This window comes from Saccostrea cucullata, unplaced genomic scaffold (genome assembly GCF_032062105.1).
Source record: "Saccostrea cucullata isolate Sc308-1 unplaced genomic scaffold, CSIRO_AGI_Scuc_v1 ctg1556, whole genome shotgun sequence".
Taxonomy (NCBI): domain Eukaryota; kingdom Metazoa; phylum Mollusca; class Bivalvia; order Ostreida; family Ostreidae; genus Saccostrea; species Saccostrea cuccullata.
The window spans coordinates 65,001-90,645 of record NW_026939401.1 but is presented as its reverse complement, the minus strand read 5'-3'; the positions used below and the strand labels follow the sequence as shown (position 1 = coordinate 90,645).

At 33.8% G+C, this 25,645-nt stretch overlaps 2 protein-coding genes across 7 annotated transcripts in view; one reads left to right on the top strand and one right to left on the bottom strand.

Annotated features, from left to right (window-relative positions):
* Positions 1 to 1,450: 1,450 nt before the first annotated feature.
* On the top strand, positions 1,451 to 8,080 carry LOC134252997 (pyroglutamyl-peptidase 1-like). The gene is made up of 4 exons (XM_062735522.1): positions 1,451 to 1,609; positions 4,810 to 4,979; positions 5,870 to 6,102; positions 6,665 to 8,080. The coding sequence occupies exons 1-4, from the start codon at positions 1,576 to 1,578 to the stop codon at positions 6,822 to 6,824; spliced, it is 597 nt and encodes a 198-aa protein (XP_062591506.1). The 5' UTR covers positions 1,451 to 1,575; the 3' UTR covers positions 6,825 to 8,080.
* A 3,205-nt stretch (positions 8,081 to 11,285) lies between these two features.
* The window catches only part of LOC134252998 (phospholipid-transporting ATPase ID-like), a 50,663-nt gene continuing 36,303 nt past the window's right edge, over positions 11,286 to 25,645 (bottom strand). For all 6 annotated transcript variants that reach the window (XM_062735524.1, XM_062735523.1, XM_062735528.1 and 3 more), the window contains 17 exons: positions 24,130 to 24,200; positions 23,853 to 23,935; positions 19,939 to 20,186; positions 18,697 to 18,926; positions 18,048 to 18,210; positions 17,680 to 17,769; positions 16,333 to 16,492; positions 15,741 to 15,823; positions 15,416 to 15,517; positions 15,054 to 15,173; positions 14,865 to 14,962; positions 14,473 to 14,651; positions 14,064 to 14,338; positions 13,676 to 13,859; positions 13,149 to 13,456; positions 12,596 to 12,841; positions 11,286 to 12,312 (listed from right to left, as the gene is read on the bottom strand). In XM_062735524.1, coding sequence (XP_062591508.1) covers positions 11,671 to 12,312; positions 12,596 to 12,841; positions 13,149 to 13,456; positions 13,676 to 13,859; positions 14,064 to 14,338; positions 14,473 to 14,651; positions 14,865 to 14,962; positions 15,054 to 15,173; positions 15,416 to 15,517; positions 15,741 to 15,823; positions 16,333 to 16,492; positions 17,680 to 17,769; positions 18,048 to 18,210; positions 18,697 to 18,926; positions 19,939 to 20,186; positions 23,853 to 23,935; positions 24,130 to 24,200 — 3,282 coding nt within the window. In that variant the 3' untranslated portion in view covers positions 11,286 to 11,670. The remainder of the gene's footprint in view (positions 12,313 to 12,595; positions 12,842 to 13,148; positions 13,457 to 13,675; positions 13,860 to 14,063; positions 14,339 to 14,472; positions 14,652 to 14,864; positions 14,963 to 15,053; positions 15,174 to 15,415; positions 15,518 to 15,740; positions 15,824 to 16,332; positions 16,493 to 17,679; positions 17,770 to 18,047; positions 18,211 to 18,696; positions 18,927 to 19,938; positions 20,187 to 23,852; positions 23,936 to 24,129; positions 24,201 to 25,645) is intronic.

The following is a 25,645-nucleotide window of genomic DNA, read 5'->3' as shown; positions in this document are numbered from 1 at the left end:
TATTATTGACTTGGAGTTAGACCCACTTTAAAAAACGTTAACCTTGGTTATCATTTTAAACAGTTCTTACTAGAGCTTTCGCATGTCTTAATAATCGAAGTTGCTCAGTTTAAAATGCAAAAGACCGAATTTAAGCTAGGTATTTTCTTCATCTCACAACGACCCCCCCCCCCCAAATCTACAAGAGTGAGAAGATGTGAATGTACTCTTTCTTCTCTTAATTATATAGATGATGCGAAACATTGTCATGCAGAATTGTACATGTTCTATTTTCAAGCAGCTGTGTACGTGTACGCTAACATGCTATGTACAAGTTCAATGAAAAAATCGAGTTTGACATTGATGATCAACTACATGAATTTGCAGCAGACTACTGCAGTTATGTTATATTCTGTTCATTGTATGATTTTAGTGGGCTTTAAATGTTTCTGCACAAGTGTATGTGGCCAAACTTTACAAAATTTTAAAATGGGAAAAGCGTTTTTAAGAAGGTTTATAACATATAGGATTTATTATGGGTAAGAGACTTAATTTTTAATGACTCTTAATTCTGATATTTTCTGACTATTAAGGTATATATGTAGAGATTGGATATTCCAAAGTTATTTTTCCTTGATGGCCCTCATGGCCGTGGTCTATGAAAAGTGACCTTGATACTGTCCGTCTGGTCAGCGATGTACTTGAATCCATCCTTAAAGTCAGAATTTTTAGCTAAATTGGCTTAGATATACGCGTTTCAACGATTTGTTATCAATTGAGTGAAATTTGAGTAAAAACTGGCATTGAATCAAGTTGGTTAAACTTACATTCACGATCAAAATTGGGTTGTATGCCCAACGAAAAGTTGTAAAATATTACAATATTATATAAGTCGCGGTATACTTATACTGTGATCTATATGTTTATGCTTTCTCATTAATAGAGTTACATGTATGTTTGAAATTTGAAAGGCCATTGGGCCTTATTAATATACATGTACACTTATGACTTATGGTTTAATTAAATTTATACAATAGTTTAATTCTTTTGTTGTGAAATTTCTTTAATATATTCAATATCTGTTCTACAATATTTGCATTTTTGATTTAATAATGGTTTATCCCCCTCATTTCTTATAATGCAATATTTCCCTGGCACAACTTTTATGTTTTCACGTTATTATCCCATTAATTTATCGGCTGTTAGGCCTTATAACATCTTTGTTCATTCTTTCAACAGAATCCGCTAAATATTTGAATATTTACACCCCTTCGCCTCCTCCCCCGCACTAAAATGTTGTATACGGTAAATCTTCCGCTAAAATGTCCATTCACACCTTTTGAACTCAGAAGTACCGCAATTTCTTATGTCCTTTTACTTGTTGATTGGGAAGAAGAAGGGGGGGGGGGGGTAAACATCTCACTCTTTGTATCGGAACTCCTCGATCTCTATTGGTACTTTCACTTTCTTTTTGTGTAATCGTGTTGACATGACAGTTGAGTTGTCGGTCCTCCGTCCTGATTCAGTTTATATGTAGTATTTTCACTTGATCTTGGATAATATTTAAGTATTAGCGGGGTTCTACATTCATCAAACATGGGAAATGAGAAGAGGACCGTTCTGATTACAGGTATGTCAATTAAAAAACAGTAAAATTAAGGAGAACATGTATGGCTAGACCACAATCAAATCCGGGACCCCAGTTTCATTAGTCAGGTCCTCTTCCGACTGCTACCCAGGCCAATTTTCATGGCCATAACCATTAGGGGCATTATAAATTCCTCCCTCCGTAAATTGTTTTCGTCTTTGAAGACACATCACCTGAAAGAATCCACATATGCAATTTCTATTCACAGTTGTTTCACATATATGATATAAAAATAGTATATATGTTTGTGAAACACTGTGAATAGAAATTATATACCAAGTTGGGGGGGGGGGGGGATCAAATTATACTACAATTTAGCATGATAAACTGTGTATTGAAGTATTTGTTTGATTTTTATGCACCCGGATCGATAGATCAGGAACGTATATTGTTTTTAGCTCACCTGAGCCGAAGGCTCAAGTGAGCTTTTCTGATCACATTTTGTCCGTCGTCCGTCCGTAAACTTTCACATTTTCGACTTCTTCTCAAGAACCACTGGGCCAATTTTGACCAAACTTGGTACAAAGCAACCTTGGGTGATTTAAATTGTTAAAATGGATATCCCCTCGCAAGGGGAGATAATAGGGTTGGGTCATTAAAAAATCTTCTTCTCAAGAACCACTGGGCCAGTAAAGCTGAAACGTATGTGGAAGCATCCTGGTATAATGTAGATCCTAAATTGTTCAAATCATGACCCCCGGGGGAAGGGCGGGGCCACAATGGGGAATCAAAGTTTTATATAGAGATATATAGGAAAAATCTTTGAAAATCTTCTTCTCAAGAACCACTGGGGCAGAAAAGCTGAAACTTATGTGGAAGCATTGGTATAGTGTAGATTTCTTGTTCACATATGATGGGGAATCAAAGTTTTACATAGAAATATATAGGAAAAATCTTTGAAAATCTTCTTCTCCAGAACCACTGGGCCAGTAAAGCTGAAACTTATGTGGAAGCATCCTGGTATAATGTAGATTCTAAATTGTTCAAATAATGACCCCCGGGGGAAGGGCGGGGCCACAATGGGGAATCAAAGTTTTATATAGAAATATACTGACACGCAAAAGAAACGCAACACCCTACTTTGGGGGAAATAATTATGTAAAGTAAAGAATTTTGTATCTTAAAATTATGGATATCTTCAATTTGGTAAATATCGGTAATTTAACGGTTGAACGATTTTCGTACCATAACCGGAAGTCAAGTTTGAGTCTGCTTAACAGAAATCAAAAATTGCATGTTTAACAAAACATTTGGCAATATTATGGGAGTTTTAAGAGTTTATACTGTTCATCTTAAGTAAAGCAGCAATATTTCAAAAAATAAAATCTCCTTTCGTTTCCCGTTACGATGCTAAGGCTTCTCGAAAATGGCTTAAGTAAGCATTTCCATTGCCTTAATTGGAAAATCTCAATGTAAAGGTGTTGGAGAGTTGATGATGCAAAAATATACTGCATTACGCCTCAACGGGGTCTTATGTATCAAATGCATAAATGATAGTCCTTGGACCGGAAGTCCAATGGTTACTACAATGCGCTAAGTTAGAGAAAATTCGACCTAATCATCTCAAAAACAGGCATTTAAAAATGGCAAAGAATTATTCCTTCGCTCAGATCTCGATATTGATTAACCTACTGTATCGTAAAAATTAAGCTGCAATTGTTGTTTAGGACAGTCTTGCACGTTGTAATTGAATTGCTGGGAGGGGGGTGTTTTAACAGTCATATGTTACTTAGTAAAGTTAAAAGATAAACACTTAACATTTTTATCAAATCCCTGATGTTCTGAAAAGTGAGTTTAGCCTTATTGTATTCTTTTTTGAAAATCATTAGATAAAAAATTCAAACATTTGTAGATTACTGGTGGTTGCGTTTCTTTTGCGTGTCAGTATATATAGGAAAAATCTTTGAAAATCTTATTCTCAAGAACCCCTGGGCCAGAAAAAGTGAAGCTTATGTGGAAGCATTCTGGGGTAGTGTAAATTCTAAATTGTAGGAATCATGACCCCCGGGGGAAGGGCGGGGCCATTAAATCAAAGTTTTACATAGAAATATATAGGAGAAATCTTTGAAAATCTTCTTCTCAGGAACCACTGGGCCAGAAAAGCTGAAACTTATGTGGAAGCATCCTGGTATAGTGTAGATTCTAAATTATTCAAATCATGACCCCCGGGGGAAGGGCGGGGCCACAATAGGGTATCAAAGTTTTACATAGAAATATATAGGAAAAATCTTTGAAAATCTTCTTCTCAAGAACCACTGGGCCAGTAAAGCTGAAACGTATGTGGAAGCATCCTGGTTTATTGTAGATCCTAAATTGTTCAAATCATGACCCCCGGGGGAGGGCGGGGCCACAATGGGGAATCAAAGTTTTATATATATATAGGAAAAATCTTTGAAAATCTTCTTCTCAAGAACCACTGGGCCAGAAAATATATTATGTGGAAGCATTCTGGGGTAGTGTAAATTCTAAATTGTAGGAATCATGACCCCCGGGGGAAGGGGGGGGCCATTATAGGGAATCAGAGTTTTACATAGAAATATATAGGAAAAATCTTTGAAAATCTTAGGAACCACTGGGCCAAAAAAGCTGTATGTGCCCATGGAAGGATCATGGGGTATGTAGATTTCAAAATGTCTAAATTATGATCAGTGGGGTAGGGTGGGGATGCATTATGTATAACAAGGGGGAAATCTGGTAAAGAACAGAATGGTCAAAGCTTCTCAGGTGAGCGATGTGGCCCATGGGCCTCTTGTTGTCCTGTCTGTTTGTCTGTTCATCTGTCTGTCTGTTGTCAACTATGACCTTTGCCATAACTTTTGAACCATGGGAGATAGAGACTTCATATTTGATATGCATACTCCACTTATTGAGTTCTTTCAAATCACACCAAGGTCAATGACCTTGTTACCTTGACTGTGACATATATGCTAAAAATAGTTTCTTCGAACTTTCGCCATAACTTTTGAACCATAGGAGATAGAGACTTCATATTTTATATGCATACTCCACTTATTAACTCTTTCAAATGACACCAAGGTCAATTACTTTGTAACATTCACTGTGACCTATATGCTAAAAATAGTTTTTTCAAACTTTGTTGCCACACCGGGCGCATAGTGTTTCACATACGCATCTTGTTTCAAAAATAATTTTCATAACAAAAGTACTCTTGATTATTTCAGGATTTGGACCTTTTGGGGAACATTCAGTCAATGCCAGCTGGGTGGCTGTACAGAATCTGAAGAGGAGAAACTTGTTACCTGATGTTAACGTCCATATTGAAGAAATCCCAGTAGATTATCAGGAGGTCAGCCAGATTGTACCAGAGCTGTGGAAACAGAAAGATCCATCGGTACTGTGTTCTGATACATGTATCTGATGTGGAAAGTCAGAATGCTATGATTGTCTGATAAAGTGTATTCAGATTAAACCTTAAGTATTCCTTTAAATAAATTATTGATCCTTTATTATTAAAGACTAGTATGATGATACTTGCATAGAACAATTGTCTTATTTCCACATAAAACATGCTTTTTCCTTTGTTTTTAATTGTTCATTTTGAACATGTTGAATGGGAAATAATGTTAATAAACTATAGAATATTCTTATTAATAACTTTTCCAACTACATTCCAGGGATGGATTAAAGTGAGGGCACATATTGCTTCTCCCCTTTCAGGCACATAGCAACAGGGGGGCCTGCCCCCCCTTTTTTTCCCAACATTACCTTTACTGTTGAAAATGTCTATTGAAAGGTGAGTTGGCCCCCCCACTTCTTACCACAATATAGTGATATAAAGGAAATGTAGTATTGTATGCCAAAAAATTGGAAGTGAGAAGGAAGTTGGCCTTGAAAAAGATTGGCCATTACCCCCCCCCCCCCCCCCAATTTTTTTTTTCTTGGTGCCCCCCCCCCCCCCCACTTTCAAAAACGATGCTAAGTGCTTGCTTTAAAACAAATTTTTTTTATATAAACATGTACCAGCAGTTTCCATTGTCATACATTGATCTAATAATAAATGAGGTTAAAGTTCATGTATGTACATGTATGTTCAGTTAACACTCACTAATTGCTGATTCCAAGAAGCTTAATGTAGCTTAGTTCCAGGCTGTCCTTGATATCTGGGGACTTTGACTGAAGCCTATTTCCTTGCAATCTAATAGCATCTCTCTAAAATCCTGGATCCTTGCCTGCACACATAGCTCTAACAGGTTGACTTGGAAATTTTTTCTTAATTTTTAGCTAGTTGTACATGTTGGAGTCTCAGGAATAGCAAATAAAATAACCTTAGAACAGAGGGCTCACAATGTAGGTTACCATCGCAAAGATGTCAAAGGTCAAACTCCTTATAAGGAGTGCTGTAGGGAGGAGGGGGAGGAGTGTATCTGTACAGGGCTGGACATGAGTCGAGTCAGTGATGAGATCAACAATGCAGATAATGAGCTGAAAGCAGAAGTCTCAGAGGATGCTGGCAGGTATGGATTGAGAAATCTTTTGGTACAGTTCCTTTTGGTGTTAATTTTAAATGTAAACAGTGGAACCTCATTAATCCAGATAAAAATTAAAATGCTTTTAATTCCAGACAAGATTTATGGGAAACATAATTTACATTTATATCTACCAGTTATTATCTAAAAAATATTTTTAGTAATCCAGAGCCTTTATATATCTGGATGATTTGCTTATGAATAAGTATCCTGATTTTGTGGTTGAACTGTACATGTAGAGGCTTGATTTATTCTCATAGCCTTTCTAGTAACTTTTCAAAAGGAGTTCATGCATCCCTTCCCCATCTTATCCTGGTAGACTGATTTTAACGGCATACCAGTGCTGATATACTTTTGTTCTTGCACATATTCAAAAAGCATACGAAATGGAAAATGAACCTCTAGATATTTTCAATGATTATAGCTTTACAATATATATTTTGACTGGTCAAAAGAAAACAAGTCAAATCACATGACAGTATGTACAAATATATCCGATATTTCAATTATTATATTAATCTGACATGTATTTATATTTTAATTATAACAGGTACTTGTGTGACTTTTCCTATTACACTTCCCTGTCAATCAACAAGTCTCGCTCCGCCTTCATTCATGTCCCGCCCCTGGATGAGCCGTATACAGAGGATCAGTTAGGAGCGGGATTAGCTGTGGCCATTTCCTCAATGCTGAAGCAACTCTCAGAGTGATGCTAAATAAGTACTTCTGTAAAAGGCATCAAACTTGATCAATATTTAATTGTTTTTGCATGCCTTTGTTGGACTTCAAAAATTGAAACCATGCGGTCTACAGCATAAAATTTAAGCATTCTCACAATGTTTAGGTGATGTTTTCAAATGCTTTTGAAGTAAAGTTGTTAAGCAGTTTGTTGAATCAGAAATGTTTATAACCAGAGAACTTCAATAATTCTTTTCATGCAATGCTATATATTATGATCGATGATCAAGTAATTTATCTTTAATATGTTTAAAAAAACTTAAACATATTTTTTGAATTGTTAGAACATCAGCCAATGATAGCATTATGAATTATTGCTGATCAATTGTGTTTATATAACCTAATTCTTGTCACAATTTTTAATTTTGTTGGTTTGCTGGCAGAAAAATTAACATGATAAATACTAAATTCAGGGCAGAAAACTGAATTGATTACAGCTGAAGAAAGGGGGGAAAACAAGAGTGCAAAAGAGCAATATCAATATTGTTTCCAATAATTCAATTTTACATGTCTTATACTGTAAACGTGGTTATATTGACGAGTTGAAAAATTGACGATTTTTTATTTATGAAAATTGACGAGTGTTAATTTTGACGAAATATTGAATCAAGTTAGGTATCTTTGAATTTACAAAGTAAAAAATGAATTAGACCTTCTACGGTGTGTAAGATTGTACAAACCCTATAAGTATGCAAGACCCGATAACATAAATAACCCTTTTGTATTTCAAGTTTCATTATTAGCGATCAATTGCCTGAGGTGACAAATTTGGTAAAGCTAGGCGTGATAATTACGCTAAGTTATGCATACATTAGTTTAGAATAAATAGTTTTTTTAAAAAGTGTGATTATATATCACTATGTTTTCATAACTAATTACAAAGGATATTAACAGAACTTTCATCTAGTTTTAATACGGGAAAACCGAGAAAATTAAGCGGTAAAGTTGTACAATGGTCAATGTCTGTTGTGACGCTATAAATATATACATGTATGATTTGAAGATTGCCGAGTGTAAATTTTGACAAGAAAAGAAAAGTCGTCAATATAGTCAAAATTAGCACATCGTCAAAATTTCCACGTTTACAGTATGTCTAATGTGATTGACATGTCCTCAAGATATTTCAAATATTTTGACCTTTATTCCATATTTTCATGTAATATACACTTTGTTGTATTTTGGTACATTCAAAGAGTGCAATATCTAATTCAATAAATTATTGAATATTTCTTGTCTTCTTACTTTTCACTTTACAGCAATGATCAATCATCAAAGACAAGAAAAAAATTATATTTAAACAAGAACTGATATACAAATAGTTGCAATTCCTATGGGTGCTAATTGTGCTCCTTTATTAGCTGACCTACATGTATTTTATATCTTTATGAAGCAGAATTCATTCAAAAACTTCAGAACTTGAGAAAAAAAACAACACTTGTTGTGTATTTGATATATCACAGTGAACTTAAAATAAAAGACACTGAAAAGTTTGCCACATATGCTTTGTATCTGAAAGTATTGCTTACTAAAGATGAGACTTTAGTTGCTCCATCGATAACTTCCTTATTTAAGTCAGCTGCTTAATCTAGTCATGTATTTTACATACAATATGTTCAAATAAAATTGAGCTGATCTTTATTTCAAGAGTGATAATCCTATATGGAACTGAAAAAGAGGTTTTAGGTTATGTGTTGAAAATTTCTTTCTGCATAAGAATAAATCATATGAAGACAATATAAATTCATGTATTTATTTAAAATATATTTATTGCCTCAATCAGCATCAGAAACTTTACTAGAAGGTGAAAAGTATAAGGTAAAACTCGGGGCATCTCTAAATAGCCATAAACATTTTACAAGTTTCAAAAAATAAAAGTTTAACAAAAAAACTGACAAAGAAAGAAATCAAATAAATAAAGAAAACATACAAATGTCAATTTCTGAATTCTTAACTGCATATCCAATTAATACAGAACTGAAAGAAAATGAAACACACTACGAGTCCAGCATCTTCGCTATTCAAGGGTTTCCTATTCGAAATCTACCTGATTTGGATTGGAAACCCTTGGCTAGCTAAGATGGAATTTCAGAAGATGGACAGAAATCACTCATCATACAATGTGAACTCATTTTAGAAAGTTTGACATTCAATTAGCATGTCAGACAGTTATGATCTGGTAACCACAATCATAACTAGACCCATCAGATATTTCATTCACCAAATGAATTTGAATTCATAATTTTGTGAAGCTAATAATTTAACACTATCATATTGCACAATGTGCTTGAATATTATCTAAATAAGAACACATGCAGTAGTACTCTACAAATAAGATTAAATTGAATACAATATTTTCCAGTATAATAATTGTGTCCATCGACTAATATTATATTAACCAGTTCACTTCCAAATTCATTTGTTTATCATTTCTTGTACATAGAAAACTATAATCACTTTACAGTATTTTTTTTAGTTAAGTGCGAGACTTCATTGCACAGGTAGATTTCTCAGCTCTATCTTACATTCTATAAATGTTTGTGACTATTTTTTAACAAATAGGTCTACACCCAAATAAATTATTAACAAAGTATATTTATAAAGTAAATGAAAGATGATTTAACAAGAACAAAGAAAGAAAGCATAGATTCTTATGATGATATGTAAATAAAATAAAACAGTTTTACTCACAGAAAAGAAATAAACCATATATATAAATTATTTGATCAACAGAAACCGATACATGTACAACATACAATGAATAATTGGTACCCGTATAAATGGATAAACTGGGCATTTGTCCCATTTGCTTTTTATCTAATTAGATTATTCAGATCATAATCGAATTTGTTGTTTTCTATTTATGTATCTTCCTTCATTGATAGACTGATTTTCATGGGGAAAGGCTTTGTAAATCCATCAACATTTTGTGTTCAATTGTTCCTTTTAAAGCCATTTGAAATTTCTTTTTGAATTATACTTTTTAAACAAAGATCTTAATACTGGTAACAATCGAAACTGTTCTCATTATCAAAAATACATGAATTTACTGGTACATAAATTAATTTGAGTTGGAGAGAAGCACTATAAGACATTCAATGTAACAAGTCTGTAAGTCTAGGGGGGTCATTTATTATGTTAATCCGAGGCTCTGGGCCATATTGCTCACATTTATTCTTCCAAAAAAAAAAAAAAAACTTGTTAGCCAAAAAACTTTGTGAAACCTAACATAAATTAAAATAAGCTATCAAATCAGGATGATACCTTCAATCAAAGATATACAAAAAAAAAAATTAGATTATATTTATATCTGTTTCAGGGTATCTTTTCCTTTTTTTTGAAATAAAAATCTTAAGGATAGCAAAAGATAAACAATTTGAGCAGTTGGTCAATTTCATAGTTAGAATACTGATGACTGTCAGCAAGTTAGAATTATTTTTCCTTAAAAAAATATAACATCTTAAAATACATTTCTTTAATAAATATTTTGACTGTAAAAATATGGTTGAAGTCCAATAAAGAAAAATTGAACATTGTTATTACAGTAACAGCAACAACAAAAATGCAACTTACGTCTATTTTTTGTTTTTAATAATAAATGGTTTTAGTGTGATTTTGTTTAACTATGTCTAATTTTCTTGTATGCTTTACAAAAGGGACATAACTGCCACAGAAAAAAAATGCTATTCCAATTCAGTTCAAGATAATTATATATATGCCCAATACACATTTTATTAAAAAAAGAATGCAAAAAAATATAAGATTTTTAAAATGTTTGGTAAAATGATAAATATCACTTGAACACATCAATGTCAATTATGAGGAATAGGGGAGTTCAGCATTACTGCTACATATTGCATAAAAAAACCCTCATCACTGCTTACTTTTCATAAAATTCTGGTGCTTTATCTTATCAGTTAGACAAAGGGTTAGTCACTGATGAATATTAAGTTAAAAAAAAAAATTAAGTGTCTTTTCATAAAGTGAAAAATCCTATCCTGCTTTAAGTCCTACTTTTACCTCCTCTTGGTGAGGGAGGAAATCAGCTCTTATGTACGTACACATTTTTAAAAAAAAATTCAGTACATATATAAGATGCTGGCTAATAGAAGAGGCATATGCCTTTTTTTTCAGTGATGATTTATTTTTGAAAATGTAGCAGTAATGCATCAAGGAATAGATGGCCAAGAAGTACTCTTGTTTTTACGTTAACAAAGTGATTCTCAGTAACACTCTGCCAAAAGAGTTGATATAAATGCAAAAGAAGTTGTTCCCAAACAAAAAGAAGGTACAACAAAGTACCGCAAATGGTGGGCACTTTCACTCGCCTGGGATCCAAACCCCAAGATGGTGAATCGCAAGGGAGAAAAGCACAAAAAAAACTGATAAAATAATGTGAATTACATGAAAAGTACGAGAATAAATACAAAAAGAAATAACATATGGATTGGCACTTCTATGTGAAATTTACAACATGAAATAACATATTTTTCAAATGAAACCCAGAAATATATACCTTTCAAAATGTTTTAAAAAAAGATTGTAACTGACTGTATATATTTTAGTATTTGATTTTGCTAATTAAATCATTAATACAAATGTAATATTATTTATAAATAAAGAAAACTTTTTGTCTCTAAAAATAATGATAAAAATTCTAAAACCTGATTGTTAATATGCAATGGTACCAGGTACATATAATAATAATAGTAACACTCATCATTAACTTCCTCTAGCTAACAATTTCCCTATCTAAAATAACAACATATAACAGACTCTTACTTTCAAAAATAAATAAATTTTCTATAAATGTCCCGGCCATTAAAGCTTTTCACAGAACACAACATGTTTATCCGGATCATGGTGATCATGGTTTTCTATCACTACTGCTGTGGTACTGTTCTCGCCAACGGAAACATTGGAGGCGCCATTAGAATTGTTATTTTCTGGGTATAATTCCTTATAATCAGGCAAGGGAGCAGAATCAATCTTTCTGACCTTAGTCAACTCTACCGAGTTTTTCTGTTCACTTTTTTCTACACGCTGTCGCATATTAAGACCACTAGTAATAAGTTCACCAAAGCCTTCCTGGTGTGCAAAAGCGTAACCTGAACGCAAGGACCTTGTGCTGCGTCGAAGTGTGGAGGCACGTCTTATGTGAAGATCCTTTGAGCGTGATTTGGATTTTGTTAATCTCTGCTTCAGACGAATGCGATCTGAGAGTGAGGGATGGACATCTATATAATAAAACCTGTAGGCAATAATAGGTAACAGCAGTATGGTACAGGTTAGAAGCAGTGTAAACCAGAACTGGGCTGACGAGAACACCTGATAGGCCACGCCCTCGTAGGTGTAGTTAAAGGAACTTGCATACATGGCTGTGATGAAACAAAAGTAGTATATAATACTGCCCCATATTGCCACATGATGGAAAGCTGTCCAATATGTCATATCCATTGCACACTGGAAAAAGGAAGATTATATACAAATGTATAAAGTACAAGTAGTACATGTATCTATGTTTTAAGGATGTATAAAGTATAAGTAATATCAATGAGAAAATATTTTTAAACATCTATAACTAACAAACATATTAACAAATAAAGGAAACTATGATAAAATTGTGTTTTTCAAAATAGCACAAGGTTAAAATTATTGAAAAGCAAATATCAGTACAAACAATGTCTTTTAAACTTCCATAGCTTGTATGTGAGACTAGTAAAATAAAATGTCCAAAGTAGTTTACCCTTAGATTAACAGCCACAACTAGAGTGCTGGCCACAGCACAGCCTAGGGACTGATGATCAGTCAGATCTGTACCGTCATAATGGACACCGTACTTAAAGGCAAAGTAAGGTATGAAGAAGAGCACTAGTGATGTGATGATTCCCTCCCCCGCACTGAAGGCAAACACTTTCTTGTTGAACATGGAGTCCAGCAGTCCTGGTGTGTATAGCTTAGGGTATCTTAGTGAGTAGTAATCATTGACATCCTGTAAAAACAAAGTCCAACTTATCATTTAAAATTATACATATACATGAACAAACTTCAATACTGAAACTCTATTAATCTCTACTCCATTTAAAGCATGTTCATTTGTTATATTCTATTTCACAATGTTATAAATTCTATGTATGTGTGAAAATTAAACAATAAAATATATAGTGAAGTATTTTTTTTTTTATGAGAATTTTTCGATGATTAAAAACAAATAAGAATTATAAAAATTTAACCATCATAAACATTTTTTTGCTAAGAAGTTATTTAAATTGAATGGCTTGTCACCCATCTATCCATACCTGATCAAAGCATGCCATGACTAGAACTGGTATGGACGTATAAAACACATTATAGAAAGACACAAAATATGGATCATATAAAGTCTGCGCAGAAAATCCACAGAAAAAAGCAAACCACAGGTGACACAGTGTAAAGGCAAAGTTCTTGTAGAAAAAATACTTCAGAAATTTGCACATTCTAAAGTAAGACCAGCGTCCATGCACCAGAAGTAAACGTTCTAAGTATCTGAACTGCGCTATTGAGTAGTCACTGGCCAGAACAGCCTGCATTCCCTCTTGTCCACTGATTCCAACTCCAATATGGGCAGCTGTATCAAGAACAATGATATATTCATATTAACTTTAACAATTGATGAGAATGGCAAGTACATGTGAATCATTTCAGCAAACTGCATTGTTTCTTAATACTTGACTGTTAAACTTTAAAGTAAAAGGAGAGAATGAATACAGATAAAATACACTGTAATATATAAATACAATCAGTTTAATACACCCTTTTATACATGTACATCCAATACAGGGCTTACTCTTGATCATGCTGACATCATTAGCCCCGTCCCCAATAGACAGTGTAATGGAGTTCTGGCTTTTCTTGATAAGATCCACCACTAGGGCTTTCTGTAGAGGAGTGACTCGACAACAGATGATAGCCTTACAGCTACAGCCTAGCTCCACCAATAGGTCCTCTTGGTCTGGACTCAAAGCATGGTACTAAAACCATATAAAGATCTAAGTTACCATCAGCAACTTCTTAGAACTATGTTACACAGATCATATGTCTTTCGAGAGAATGAGGATGTTAGCTTTGTAAGAAAACTGCAGTCTTAAACAACATTTTCACCTTCAGGTCCAACAAATTGATAACATTTAGACCATATTCAGTTTTTGAAAAGTCTTTGAGAAGTTCTGGCTTACCAAGCTATGTCCATTGATGACAAGAGCAAAGTCCACCCCCGGCATGTCTACGTTGAGGTCTGCTGTGGATCCATCATAGCTGACCCCTCCTCCTCCTCCATTGGCAATGTGGACCCTCTCCTCATGTTGTCTCTCAGCCTTGTGGTCTTTAATGGCTTTAAGAAAGTCGGACATTTGTTTCTTGACTTCTTGTGCGGTTTCTCCATCCACAATAAAAGTCTCCTCCATTTCATCCGTAAGCAGACGGCAGGAGTATCCAATGTTAATGGCAGTCTCTGAAAGATGTTACCTTAATCTGTATATTGAGACTCTTTTCTAACTCCCTTTGTACAAGCAAAACAATCATATCACATTCCTTATATTTCTGAAATATTAATGAGAGAGATTGTTTTACAAATTCAGTATGTACCCTGTTTATCCCCTGTCAGCACCCAGATCTTGATGCCAGCTGCTGCTAGATTAGCAATTGCCTCTGGGACTCCATCTTGTAATTTGTCCTCAATAGCAGTGGATCCCACAAGGAACATGTCCTGTTCTATCTCCTCATAAACATTGGATAACTTCTCATCTCGGTCCTCCATGGCTGTGCTGTCAAACAAACACAGTATATCAATTTTTTGTTCAGCATTTTTTTTAAAGTAAAGCAATGTGTGATGAAAATTACAACATATCACTTTCTGTTTAGCATTTTTTGTAAAAGTAAAGAAAGAAAAATGACAAAATATCCCTTTTTGTTGAGCAATTTTTGTAAAAGTAAATTTCAGTGTGTACAGACGAATGCTAGCTAATCACCAAGGTTACCTTGCTTCATGGTGTTTGACCTTCCACACATTCCAGACTTCCTCTGATATATCTTTTGAAGCCAAACAAAGTGTTCTAAGACCATCATTGGCAAATTCCTACAAAGATTTATTTATGAACGTTTTTATCAGGATAATGGATTTCCCCAGAAATTATGCTTAATCCCTCTGCAGACATTATAAAACCTACATTTAAATGATGCGTGATGATTTCTTTCGATTCTGCACATTTCTTGTCTAGTCGTTCAAATATCACATTATCAGCTCCCTTACACATCAGCTGCATTTTACCATCTTTTCTCACAATCACCTGAAATGGGGCAATATCATAGAACCAACATTTTTTACAAATGAATTCAGCAGTATGAAATTTATCAGAGGAATGTCCTTGACATATTTTTAGGTCAATAAAGAAATCATAAACAAGTATTAACAAATGATTCCACTTCTAAAGGTAAGAAACATTCACTGAAGCCAATATAGATGTTACAAAATAATAAAAAATAGATCAATTCAGGTTAACTTGCAAACTTACTTATATTTCATACTTACAGACATTCGCTTTCGGACATTATTGAAATCTAGAATACACAGTAAATCATAAACTTCTTCTTTTCCATTGACCTCAATTGTAATTGTGTGAGGTGTACGTGACTGAAAAACAGAAATAAAAACGTCTTTATCAATTTAAAAATCTTATTTGATTCAGTCATATTTGTTTCTATTTGCCAAGTTCAGACTCCATATTTACTTGGGGGAAAAGTTCCATTTATTACAAAATTAATCTGCAGAGTACAAACATTAGGTAAGTTATTTCAAAGTCTGTCTGAATTGGAAAGTTCAGACGGATGAAAGTTCCACATAAGACAACACAAACCTTGAATACGAAGCCAAAGTTCCTGGCGGCGGACACCAGGGCTCCCTCGTCTGGTGATTGGGCCTGATACTCCAACACGCCATCTAGTGACAAAGATTGACAGCAGGGTAGAAAACAGAGTAGTGAAAATCATAATATTGTACAGTTATTTTAAAATAATTTTGTACACTGCAGTATGGATGAAAATCATGTCTTCTTTATTCTGAAAAGATGAGATGTTTTACAAACGCATTTAACTTAGTGAATCAATACAATTCCTTTCATTCTTAATATTAACATCAGCTGAATATCATACCCTTATTTCTTATGAAAAGCATTGCTGTTATCAGTCAGTAAACACCACTTAACATATCACCTCTACAGTTTTCTTGAGCAATGGTTCTTCCATTAATGACATATGTTGTACATAACAATACAATATCAAAATAGTTATTTGTACAGATATAGACAATAAAGTGTCTTTCTTTGGTTGTCAAAACGGGAATTACATCGCAGAAAAAAAATTACCCTAGGGGTTATGCATCTTTCTGCAACAGCTGCAATACAAATTCCCATACTGACAACCAAAGAAGACATTTTACTGTGTGATTACCTGTGACTTCTGGCATGACTGTGTGACAGAGGGCCAGGATTCTGAAGAATTCATGAACCAAAGGATGGTTGGACTGTACTGCATCCAATAAACGCTGATCATAAAACTCAAAATTCTCCTCAGCATATGGGTTGTTTGACAAATCCACTCTAGCTGTTTGCTGTTAAAAGAGAAGAGGTGACAATGTAGCATATCATTACTGGGTATGTTTGTGTATATGTTGCTTTTGATGATCTTTAATAAAAAAAACTTTTATTAAATGCACTTACAGTTTCCTATAGTTTGAAGTAATTTCAGATTCTTTTACTTATTTTTTTCTTTTTTCAGTTAGAAAATAAGGAATTTTACTCATATTATTAAAAATGTTGATATACAAATACCTTTCAAAGAAAACTTATTGATACATAAATATGTATTAAACAATATTTTAATAGAATTAACAATAAACGTCAATGCAAAAATCATTATTAACGTTTTGTAACATTAATGTAAAAATTCATAAATAAAATAAGTGAATACCAAATGTAATTTCATTTAACAATCAACAGCAGTTTTTTATCAATTCAACAATTAGACATTGAACAAATAGAAAATCAAAATAAACTTCTCATAAAAGTCTTCCGATATTTAACTATAATTTATAACTTAATTTAATGATATAGAAAATATTACTTTGTAACAGCCAGTGTATGTCCATTTTTATAATTAAACTCTAGGCACAGATACACATTATCCACAAAAGGCAGTTGTTAATACATCTATTTATGTTTTACTTCAAAAGCAGCAAAATTTAATCTGTTAAAATTTCTCAAGTGTTTGCAATATTTTTAAATGTCATCTTTTGTTAAGAAAGAATAATGTCGAAGATGGAGACAAATGATCAAAATAATAACATAATACTGAGGTCATCTTGAAAAGAATGTTTTCTTGAACTCTCCCGACCTAGGGTAAAATAATTTGAATGGTAGGTAGAAGGGAAATTTTTTCTCCAGAAAATTTCAAAATAATTGTTGACTGGATAAGAGGAATAAAAAGAAAAAAAAATTGTATCCTGGAATGTAAAAAAAAAAAGAAGTTTTGAATCGGGCTATTTTAGTCAGTCGGTCAGGAGAGGGCAACCAAACAATTTTTTAAAGATGGCCTGATACTCACTTTGTCAAAATCTTCGATAATTATCTACAGTTTGTTTCAAAATTTCAAATTATATTTTAAAAAAAAAATTCTCAAGATAAATTTCCACTAAAAGCATGATTTTATTAGCCACAGTAAATCTAGAATATTTTATACCAGACAAAAAAGATACACTGGATTGATCAACATTAATTTTTGTCCATATATAAATGTTACCTCTGTTATATCCAATGGATTTCCATACTCGTCCACAACATCTCCGTAGGACTTCCCATCAATGGAACACTTATTAAATGTCATAATATTCTGAAGTAAAAAAAAAAGATAACTCTTCATAAAAAAGGCTTAAAAAGGACAAAGATGGCCTATATCATTTAGCAAAGAGGTTATGTTAATTTCTTGTATGAGTTTTTGACACATATCTTTCATGAAATGTTGATATTAATCATATATAAGCTTATACCTTTCTGGAGAATTTGATACTCATACATGAAAATGAACATATTTATGTAACCAATGATCTCTTGCCCTTCTAAATAAGACTGCAGTTGGCTTTTTTAAATATTCACAATGTAATGAAGAACCTGAGTTAATGTCCCTGTTTTGTCGGAGAAGATGTACTCTATCTGTCCCAGCTCCTCGTTGAGGGTGGTTGTTCGAGCTTTGGCCGGCGTGTTGGTCTTTTCGTAATACATTCTATTGTCCCAGTTAATCAAGAAACTATTGGCCAGTCTGATCATTTCCACACTGTAAATCAAGGAAAAATAAGCTCTTTTTGCATTTGATTGATTTGATGGATTCAAAATAATATCTTTAGTAAGTAGACCATACTTTTCTACTAAGTCTTACTGAAATCAGACCAAATCTGTTGGAGAAGTAGTATTTTTTAAAAATTGTTTACAGACAGACAGGTAGACAGACATATCGGTACTGATGACAGACACCAGTAAGGCATACATGTAAGTGAAATGCACAAGTTCTTCAACTATATGTTGTACAGCTAAAAGTTTATTTACACATTGTACAGTCAAACTTCGTTACCTCAAACCTGATGGGGCTGAGAAAAAAAATCAAGATATCCAAGGATTTAAGATATTGAGGGTTAAATACTTACAGAATATATGGTCAGAACTTCCACATCATTTCGACATATCCATGGTATTCGAGATATCAGATTTCGCGAAATCATTTTTTTAATTTCATTATAAATTGATACCAGACACCACTGTTTACCTGACATAGAGAGATATGGGGACCACAGTGTTGAAGATGATGATGTAGGAGAAGAAGATCAATAGAGAAATGGTGGTAGCTCCCTCCGTCACATTCCCGGGTTTATCTGCCGAGCCAGGGACAAAGGATTCCCAGGGAAGGTACACCGTGAACTTGGTTCCTACCAGGGTCTCCCATATACCACAGGATATGGTCATAGTCAGGCACATGACAAGAAGCAAAATGAAAATCTAAACAGAAAAAGTACTGGAAATTAGAAATGGTATTAGTAAATACACTTTATATCATTTCAAAACTTCTTGTAATAAATATGAATAAAGACTATCTGCTTTATACATATTATCAAAGATATATCAATTTCTTAAACATATGACTAGGTCCCATATCTGAATTCATGATGACATGGATTTATCTTAAATTTGTAGAGGGCCAACTAGCAACAACCAATTTATCATCACAGTTTGTCTAAGCCAAGTAAAGTGTTTTCTAAGGTGTTATTAATTTTTTTGTATTGTTTCTTTAAGAATTGACCATTTGGCCCACCACATCATGCAGACTCTGCATCTGAGGGTTCAGATTTTAAATAAATTGAGAAGGCAAGCTGCTTTTAATAATCATGCAGTTTGTGTGCTTGATTACAATTTAAGGAAAAAATTCCAAGGAACAAATATTTTTTAAAATGCCTGTTAGACAAAGACAAATGAATAAGGAATAAATTTGTGCTGGAAATTACATGAAGATAATCTCCAAAATAAACTTTATAAAAAATAAGGAAATATATTTATGTGTTGAAAACATTAAGGAAAAGAAGACGTCATCTCTTGAAAATCAAGGTCTAAACAAATATAGTGAATCTGCAATACATGAGGATGTCTGCATGTTGTAATGACTTTTCATGACTTGGCTGTTTTTGAGATTTTTTTAATAAGATTTTTCCCTTTCAAGTTCTATGTAAAACTTCTTTACTGTAGCCCCACAATAAAATTATAGTGATTTGTTTGATGTGTCCAAGCAACTCTTCAAAATCGACCCTATCCAATCAATACATGTACTTTGAATTTTAGGCATTTTTTGGGAGTGGCAGTCCAAGGGAATGCAGATTGATTCAATTTAAGAAGGTTTATACTTGTGAAATGCTTTTGGTTCACGATACAGTCTTGCTTTAGGTCAATGTGGATAAAGTACTTGCCCATTGATAATGAAATGATTTCTAACAGGAGAATTTCAAAGAATCTGACTTACCCCAATGATGATGAGGTTCATGAGTCTGTCTATATGTGTTCTTTTGAAGACTGTTCTCCCACTATTCATCATGAGTTTGGTATCCTTCCCGGCAAATATGACGAGTCCGAAGCACCACTGTGTATTCCTAAGAACACAGCCTCTCAGCAAGATTTTCTCATTGTCCAAAGAGTACTTTTGCCCTCGCCAAGTCATGGTGCCTTCAAATTTACTCAAGTTGTTGTTCGGAGCCTCACATTTTATTTCAGCTGAAAAATAGTTTCTATATTTATTTGGATTGTTAAAAAGGAGTTTTCAGCAGAGACACTGTATAATAGATCAATTGCTTTTTTTAAAAACATACCGAGAAAATTATAGATGCATTCTCCAAACAGTATGTACATTATATATTTACAGGTGCATATCAAACCATCTAATAGATAACCCCCACCCCCACTCCCCCAAATCATAAGCATGCTCTCTGGTTGAAAACTCAAACTTCAGATTATAACTATTTCAAGGGGGCCGACTATAGTTTCCATTGCGCAATATTTCGCGCATCATAGTAAAATGAAGCGTATTTACTGTTATAATGCAACTTTTTTCGTTTAATTATTAAAATTAAACAAAATTAAGAAATTATAGGTATAAAAATGTAATTACAATTTGATATAACTTATTTTTAAACGATTTTGCAATTGATAGGTAAGTTGACGTCGTTGCAGTATGCTTTTGACGTTATGATAATCTGTAGCTCTTAAAGAAAGGGGTAATCAAACTATTATTAAAGAAAAAGTAATAAACATGCGCTCTTGAAACTTAAAACATAGAAATTTGAGAATTTCTCCAATATTTTTATTATGTTTTCATGTGAATCCATTGTGTACGTCATATATTGTAATACTCTATAAAAATAGTAAAATTTGCTAATTTTTTGCATTTTGAGATGGCCCCTCTGGTAACAAGACGGTAGAATTTTGTGTTTCTTACATATATTGTATAATATTGTATTACTCATCAAATATTATAGTTTGAACAAAATGTCTATTGTAGTATTTGTATAATTTGCTTTAAAGTGCTAAAAATTGGCATTTTCCTATATAATCCTATAGTAAATGTACCTGTATTTTGAGACGGTCCCTCAAAAATACCTGGACGCTAGATTTCGCCCAAACTTTGCATGTACACTGAAGTTAATGTAAGTTATATATGGTATAAAAATGAGGAGTTTCGCTATTCTAGTTTTCACGCAATAAAACTATAGTCGGCCCCCTTAAAATTAATAACTAAATAATAAATACACTGTATTGTGTGTATCTATTTATTTCAAAGACAGTCCCTTTGAACTGATATAAACAATGGAAAAATGATGGGAATTATTTCTAATTTCAAGTAAATTGTTTTGGTAATGTAAATCCCAGTACTCACAAAGGATGAATAAAATCATAAATGTATTGACTGCAATTTTTTTCTCAACTAAACCACTTTATTTTGAGTGTTATTTAAGTATATAATGCGAAATTTCTACTATAAAGCACAAAATTTCTAGTAGTGACACAATGCACTTAACCTTTGGTTTTGATATATAACTTGGACCTGACATCTAAGTCTTTGCCAGTTATGTAGATTTACAATCTATAATAAATATTTATTTTGTACTGAATTTTTTTGGACACTGCATCCATCAAATAAGGAAGGCAATATAACTGCTTTCAGGAAATAGATCAATTTCACAAAATACAAGTATACATGGATACAAGTATCACATCACATAATCCTGGTACATGTGAATACAGCAATACTGTTCAATAATAGGTAAGTTTTTAATGTTCATCGTTGGTGTGCAAAGGTGATTTTCAGCATTTTATATATTTTCATTAATATTTAGATTACTAATAAGTAAGATAATATGACTTGTTTATAAATTCTTTATATCAAAAAGAATTATCCAACTTTTATTTCCTGATTCTCAATGCAATGGTTATCTGATAATTTCTAGTTTTATTTTCACAAGAATTCAGTGTTTCGTTCTTCTACCAAAACTTTCCTTTAGGTCCGCTGTTAGAATGGAGCCTCACTTTGGAGCCCAGGACGTGCCTCGTTGTGAGGTCTGCGAGACCTCTGTAGTGCAGCTGTACTGCCACTCCTGTGAAGCCAGTCTATGCAGGGCCTGTGTTGGGATTCATGTGTCGTTAAACTCCAGGATTGAACATCAAATATTAGGCCTCGATTTACACAAGTCCTCCTTGATACTCACAAAATGCATTGACCATTCCAGTCAATATTGTCACTTTTTCTGCAAGGAATGTGATCTTCCTGTTTGTTCTACATGCATTTCTTCTGAAAAGCACTGCAGACATTTGTTCTTGCAAATGTCTCAAGTTTTTGCATCTAGACAGAAAGCAATATAAAAAGATACTGAAGCCTTACAAGATGTTATTTTCCCAAAATATGAAAATTTAGCCAGCAATGTTGAGAGAGAATTAGAAAATCTTGAATGTGAATACAAAAAAATCACTACAAAGATATCTGAGCAAAAAGATGAACTGCACAAAAAGGTTGATCTTGCTGTAAGCCAACTCCAATCTAAAATTGATGAAATCCGTAAAGATCACGTCTATGCCTTGAGAAAACAATTATCACTTATAAATAATAAAATTGTAGCCATTGATGAGGCAATAGATAAAAACAATGGGATATTGTGTTCAAATGAAGTTCGCAAAACTCTTGATTGTCAAATTAAATCCCTAAATTTTAGAGAACTTCCCCCTAAAGTTCAAGTGAAGAGCCCCGTTTTTACAGCTGGCTCAATCAAGGAGGAAGAAATTGCCCAGCTCTTTGGATCGCTGGAAGTTTTCCCCATCACAACACAAAGGGAGGGTGACACTCTAAATCTTCCTGGGTATTTGTCACCAACTCAGCTTCTTGATGAACCAGAGATTGTAGTTAGTTTCCCTTCTGGTTTTCAGAAACTTTGCAATGTTGCCTGCATGAGTACAGGGAACATTTGGAGCAGTGGTAAAGTAAGCACAATCAAACAGTTTGACCAGACTGGGTCCTGTGTGAAGAGTATCATGACCACCTCTGGGATGTGGCCTGCTGACATTGCTAGCAAGCAGTCAGGAGAGCTTTTGTATTCTGATTCCGTAGCAAAAACAGTCAATGTGGTGAAAAGGGGACCAGTGAAAAAAATGGTGAAAATGAAATCCTGGAAGCCTGGAAACATCTGTGTCTGCCTCTCTGGTGATCTTCTGGTTACCATATGTAATGATGAAGAAACACAGGTGAAGGTAGTGCGGTACTTTGAGTCCTACGAGACCCAAACCATTCAGTTTGATGAAGAGGGCAAACCACTCTATTCAGGGAATTCAAAAATAAAATACATAAGTGAAAACAAGAACTTAGATATCTGTGTGGCTGACAGTGAAGCTGGTGCAGTTGTGGTGGTCAACAAGGCTGGGAGCCTCCAGTTCAGATATACTGGTCATCCCTGTGCTATGAAGGAACACCCATTCAAACCTTACGGAATCACAACTGACAGTCAGAGCCAGATTCTGACTTCGGACAGCGACAACCACTGCATTCACATCATAGACCAGACAGGACTATTCCTCAGTTATATAGACAACTGTAACCTGAAGAATCCTCATGGATTGAGCGTGGATGATAAACACCGTCTGTGTGTGGCAGAGTACAACAGTGGGAAAATCAAACTCATCAAGTATATAAATGTTCCATAAAAACCTAGGCTTCAACTGCAGAACAGTAACAATATTGTCCTTTATTGGGAAGTTTTGCTGAAATTCTATATAAGAAAAATTTCCTTCCCCCCTTAATCCATCCATCCCCAAAAAGTTTAAACGGTGATGCAAGCTGTAAAAGGTTATGTGGAGTAATTGATCTATGTAAAGATTCTGTTGATAAGATTAAATTACCATCAAATCTGGAGAGTTGTTCTATGTCATCTCCCAGTTCTGCCGTCTCTGGAATGGCCTGTCTCACCTTCAGATTGGTCTCCCTTTAAGAACAGTGAAAACAGAGTTAACTCCCATACATAGAAAGGACACACCAATTGGACCATTATCACATAACAATGTTACATTATATAAGTGAACGATGATCAAAATACATGTAGAAAACATGAATATGATGTTTTTAAGTTAATGTATGAGGTATCAGCAATAATAACCGATGACCTCTAAAGTTACCTACCCATCAAGTTCTGCTGTTTCTATGTAGCACAAACTGTGAGGTTCACTTGTAGAGAGAAGCAAGAGATCAGCCTAAAATACCACAACAAAAAATTAACTGAAGAGATCAAAAATACAACCAAGTAAATGTGGCATAATATGATATTTAATTTCACATTAGAGGTTTTATCAAGTGAGGATAAAAAAAATAAAACTATTCCAGTCCATTATTGCATATGCATGTGTTTGAAATAAACAATACTCTGAGAAATAACCCCCCCCTTCCTTTTCCACTGGATTTTCTGAATTCTGAATTCATTCAACAATGACAAACACCTCATGCAGAAGAATTCAATTAAGCACTAATGACATCCATCATGTCATATCAAGGACAGCTGTGCTATCAAACTGACTAATGCACTGTAGTGCCTATTAAAAGCCTTCCTTATTACTATGAAACGATGATGACTGGTCAAAGTTGTAAAATTCAATACTTATATTTACATTAGTAATTTCATGGTAATTTGATAAAATACAGTCCCTGAAACGTTCTACTTTCCCACCTGAACGGTGAAAAAACGCTGAATGAAGGGTGAATGAATGCAGAATGAACGGTGAGTGAACGATGTGCGAACGCTGAATGCAACTTGGTGAATGATGTGTGAACGGTGAGTGAACGCAGATGGAGTGCGAACGCAAGCGCAAAGTGAACGGTGAACGAACAATGAATGCAAGATGAACGACTTATTGGGAATGCCTCCAATCTTTTCCTTGCATTGAAATTATTCTATTATTCTATAATTCTAATTTCAGGTGCTAAAATATAAATAAACAATAGATGAATAAATAATAAAAACAATTTTTTTCTGCACATACATATGTTTTAAATCGATATTTTAATAACATGATTTTCATTGCCGTAAAACATGTGTATTTGTTACCGAACACGTGTAGTATAAATATAAAATTAATCTACTCATAGAGTAAATATGCTTATTCTTTTAACTAATAAAATAATGTGAACTGTAGAAGATAAAACTACTACTTTATTTATTCATTACATATTACATTGTACCCGTTTGAAACAACCATACATGTATTTCCGTGCCAAGGCGATTGTGAGTAAAATAAGTAATTTTTTTGTGCTCACCTGAGCACATCGGGCTTGAATTTATCCCCCCCCCCTCCAGGCGTTCATCATTTGAACAAATTAGAATCTACACTACCTGAGGATGATTCCATATTAATATCACTAATCATAGCTATGAAGTACTTGAAAAGAAGATTTTAAAAGGTTTCCCTATATATCCCTATGTAAAACTTGGGTCGGCCATTTTGTCCCCACCCTAGCCCCGGGGGTCATGATTTGAACAAACTTGAATCTACACTACCTGAGGATGATTCCACATGAGTTCCATCTTTCCTGACCCAGTGGTTCTAGAGAAGAAGATTTTTAAAGATTTTTCCTATATATTCCTATGTAAAACTTGGGTCGGCCATATTGGCCCCACCCTTGCCCCGGGGGTCATAATTTGAAC

What these genes read in the sequence shown, in the direction of transcription:
- LOC134252997 (XM_062735522.1), top strand. Translation starts at nt 1,576, where the DNA reads ATGGGAAATGAGAAGAGGACCGTTCTGATTACAG. An exon ending in GAGGACCGTTCTGATTACAG is followed by an intron (nt 1,610 to 4,809) that starts GTATGTCAATTA and finishes TGATTATTTCAG; the next exon opens with GATTTGGACCTTTTGGGGAA. An exon ending in GGAAACAGAAAGATCCATCG is followed by an intron (nt 4,980 to 5,869) that starts GTACTGTGTTCT and finishes CTTAATTTTTAG; the next exon opens with CTAGTTGTACATGTTGGAGT.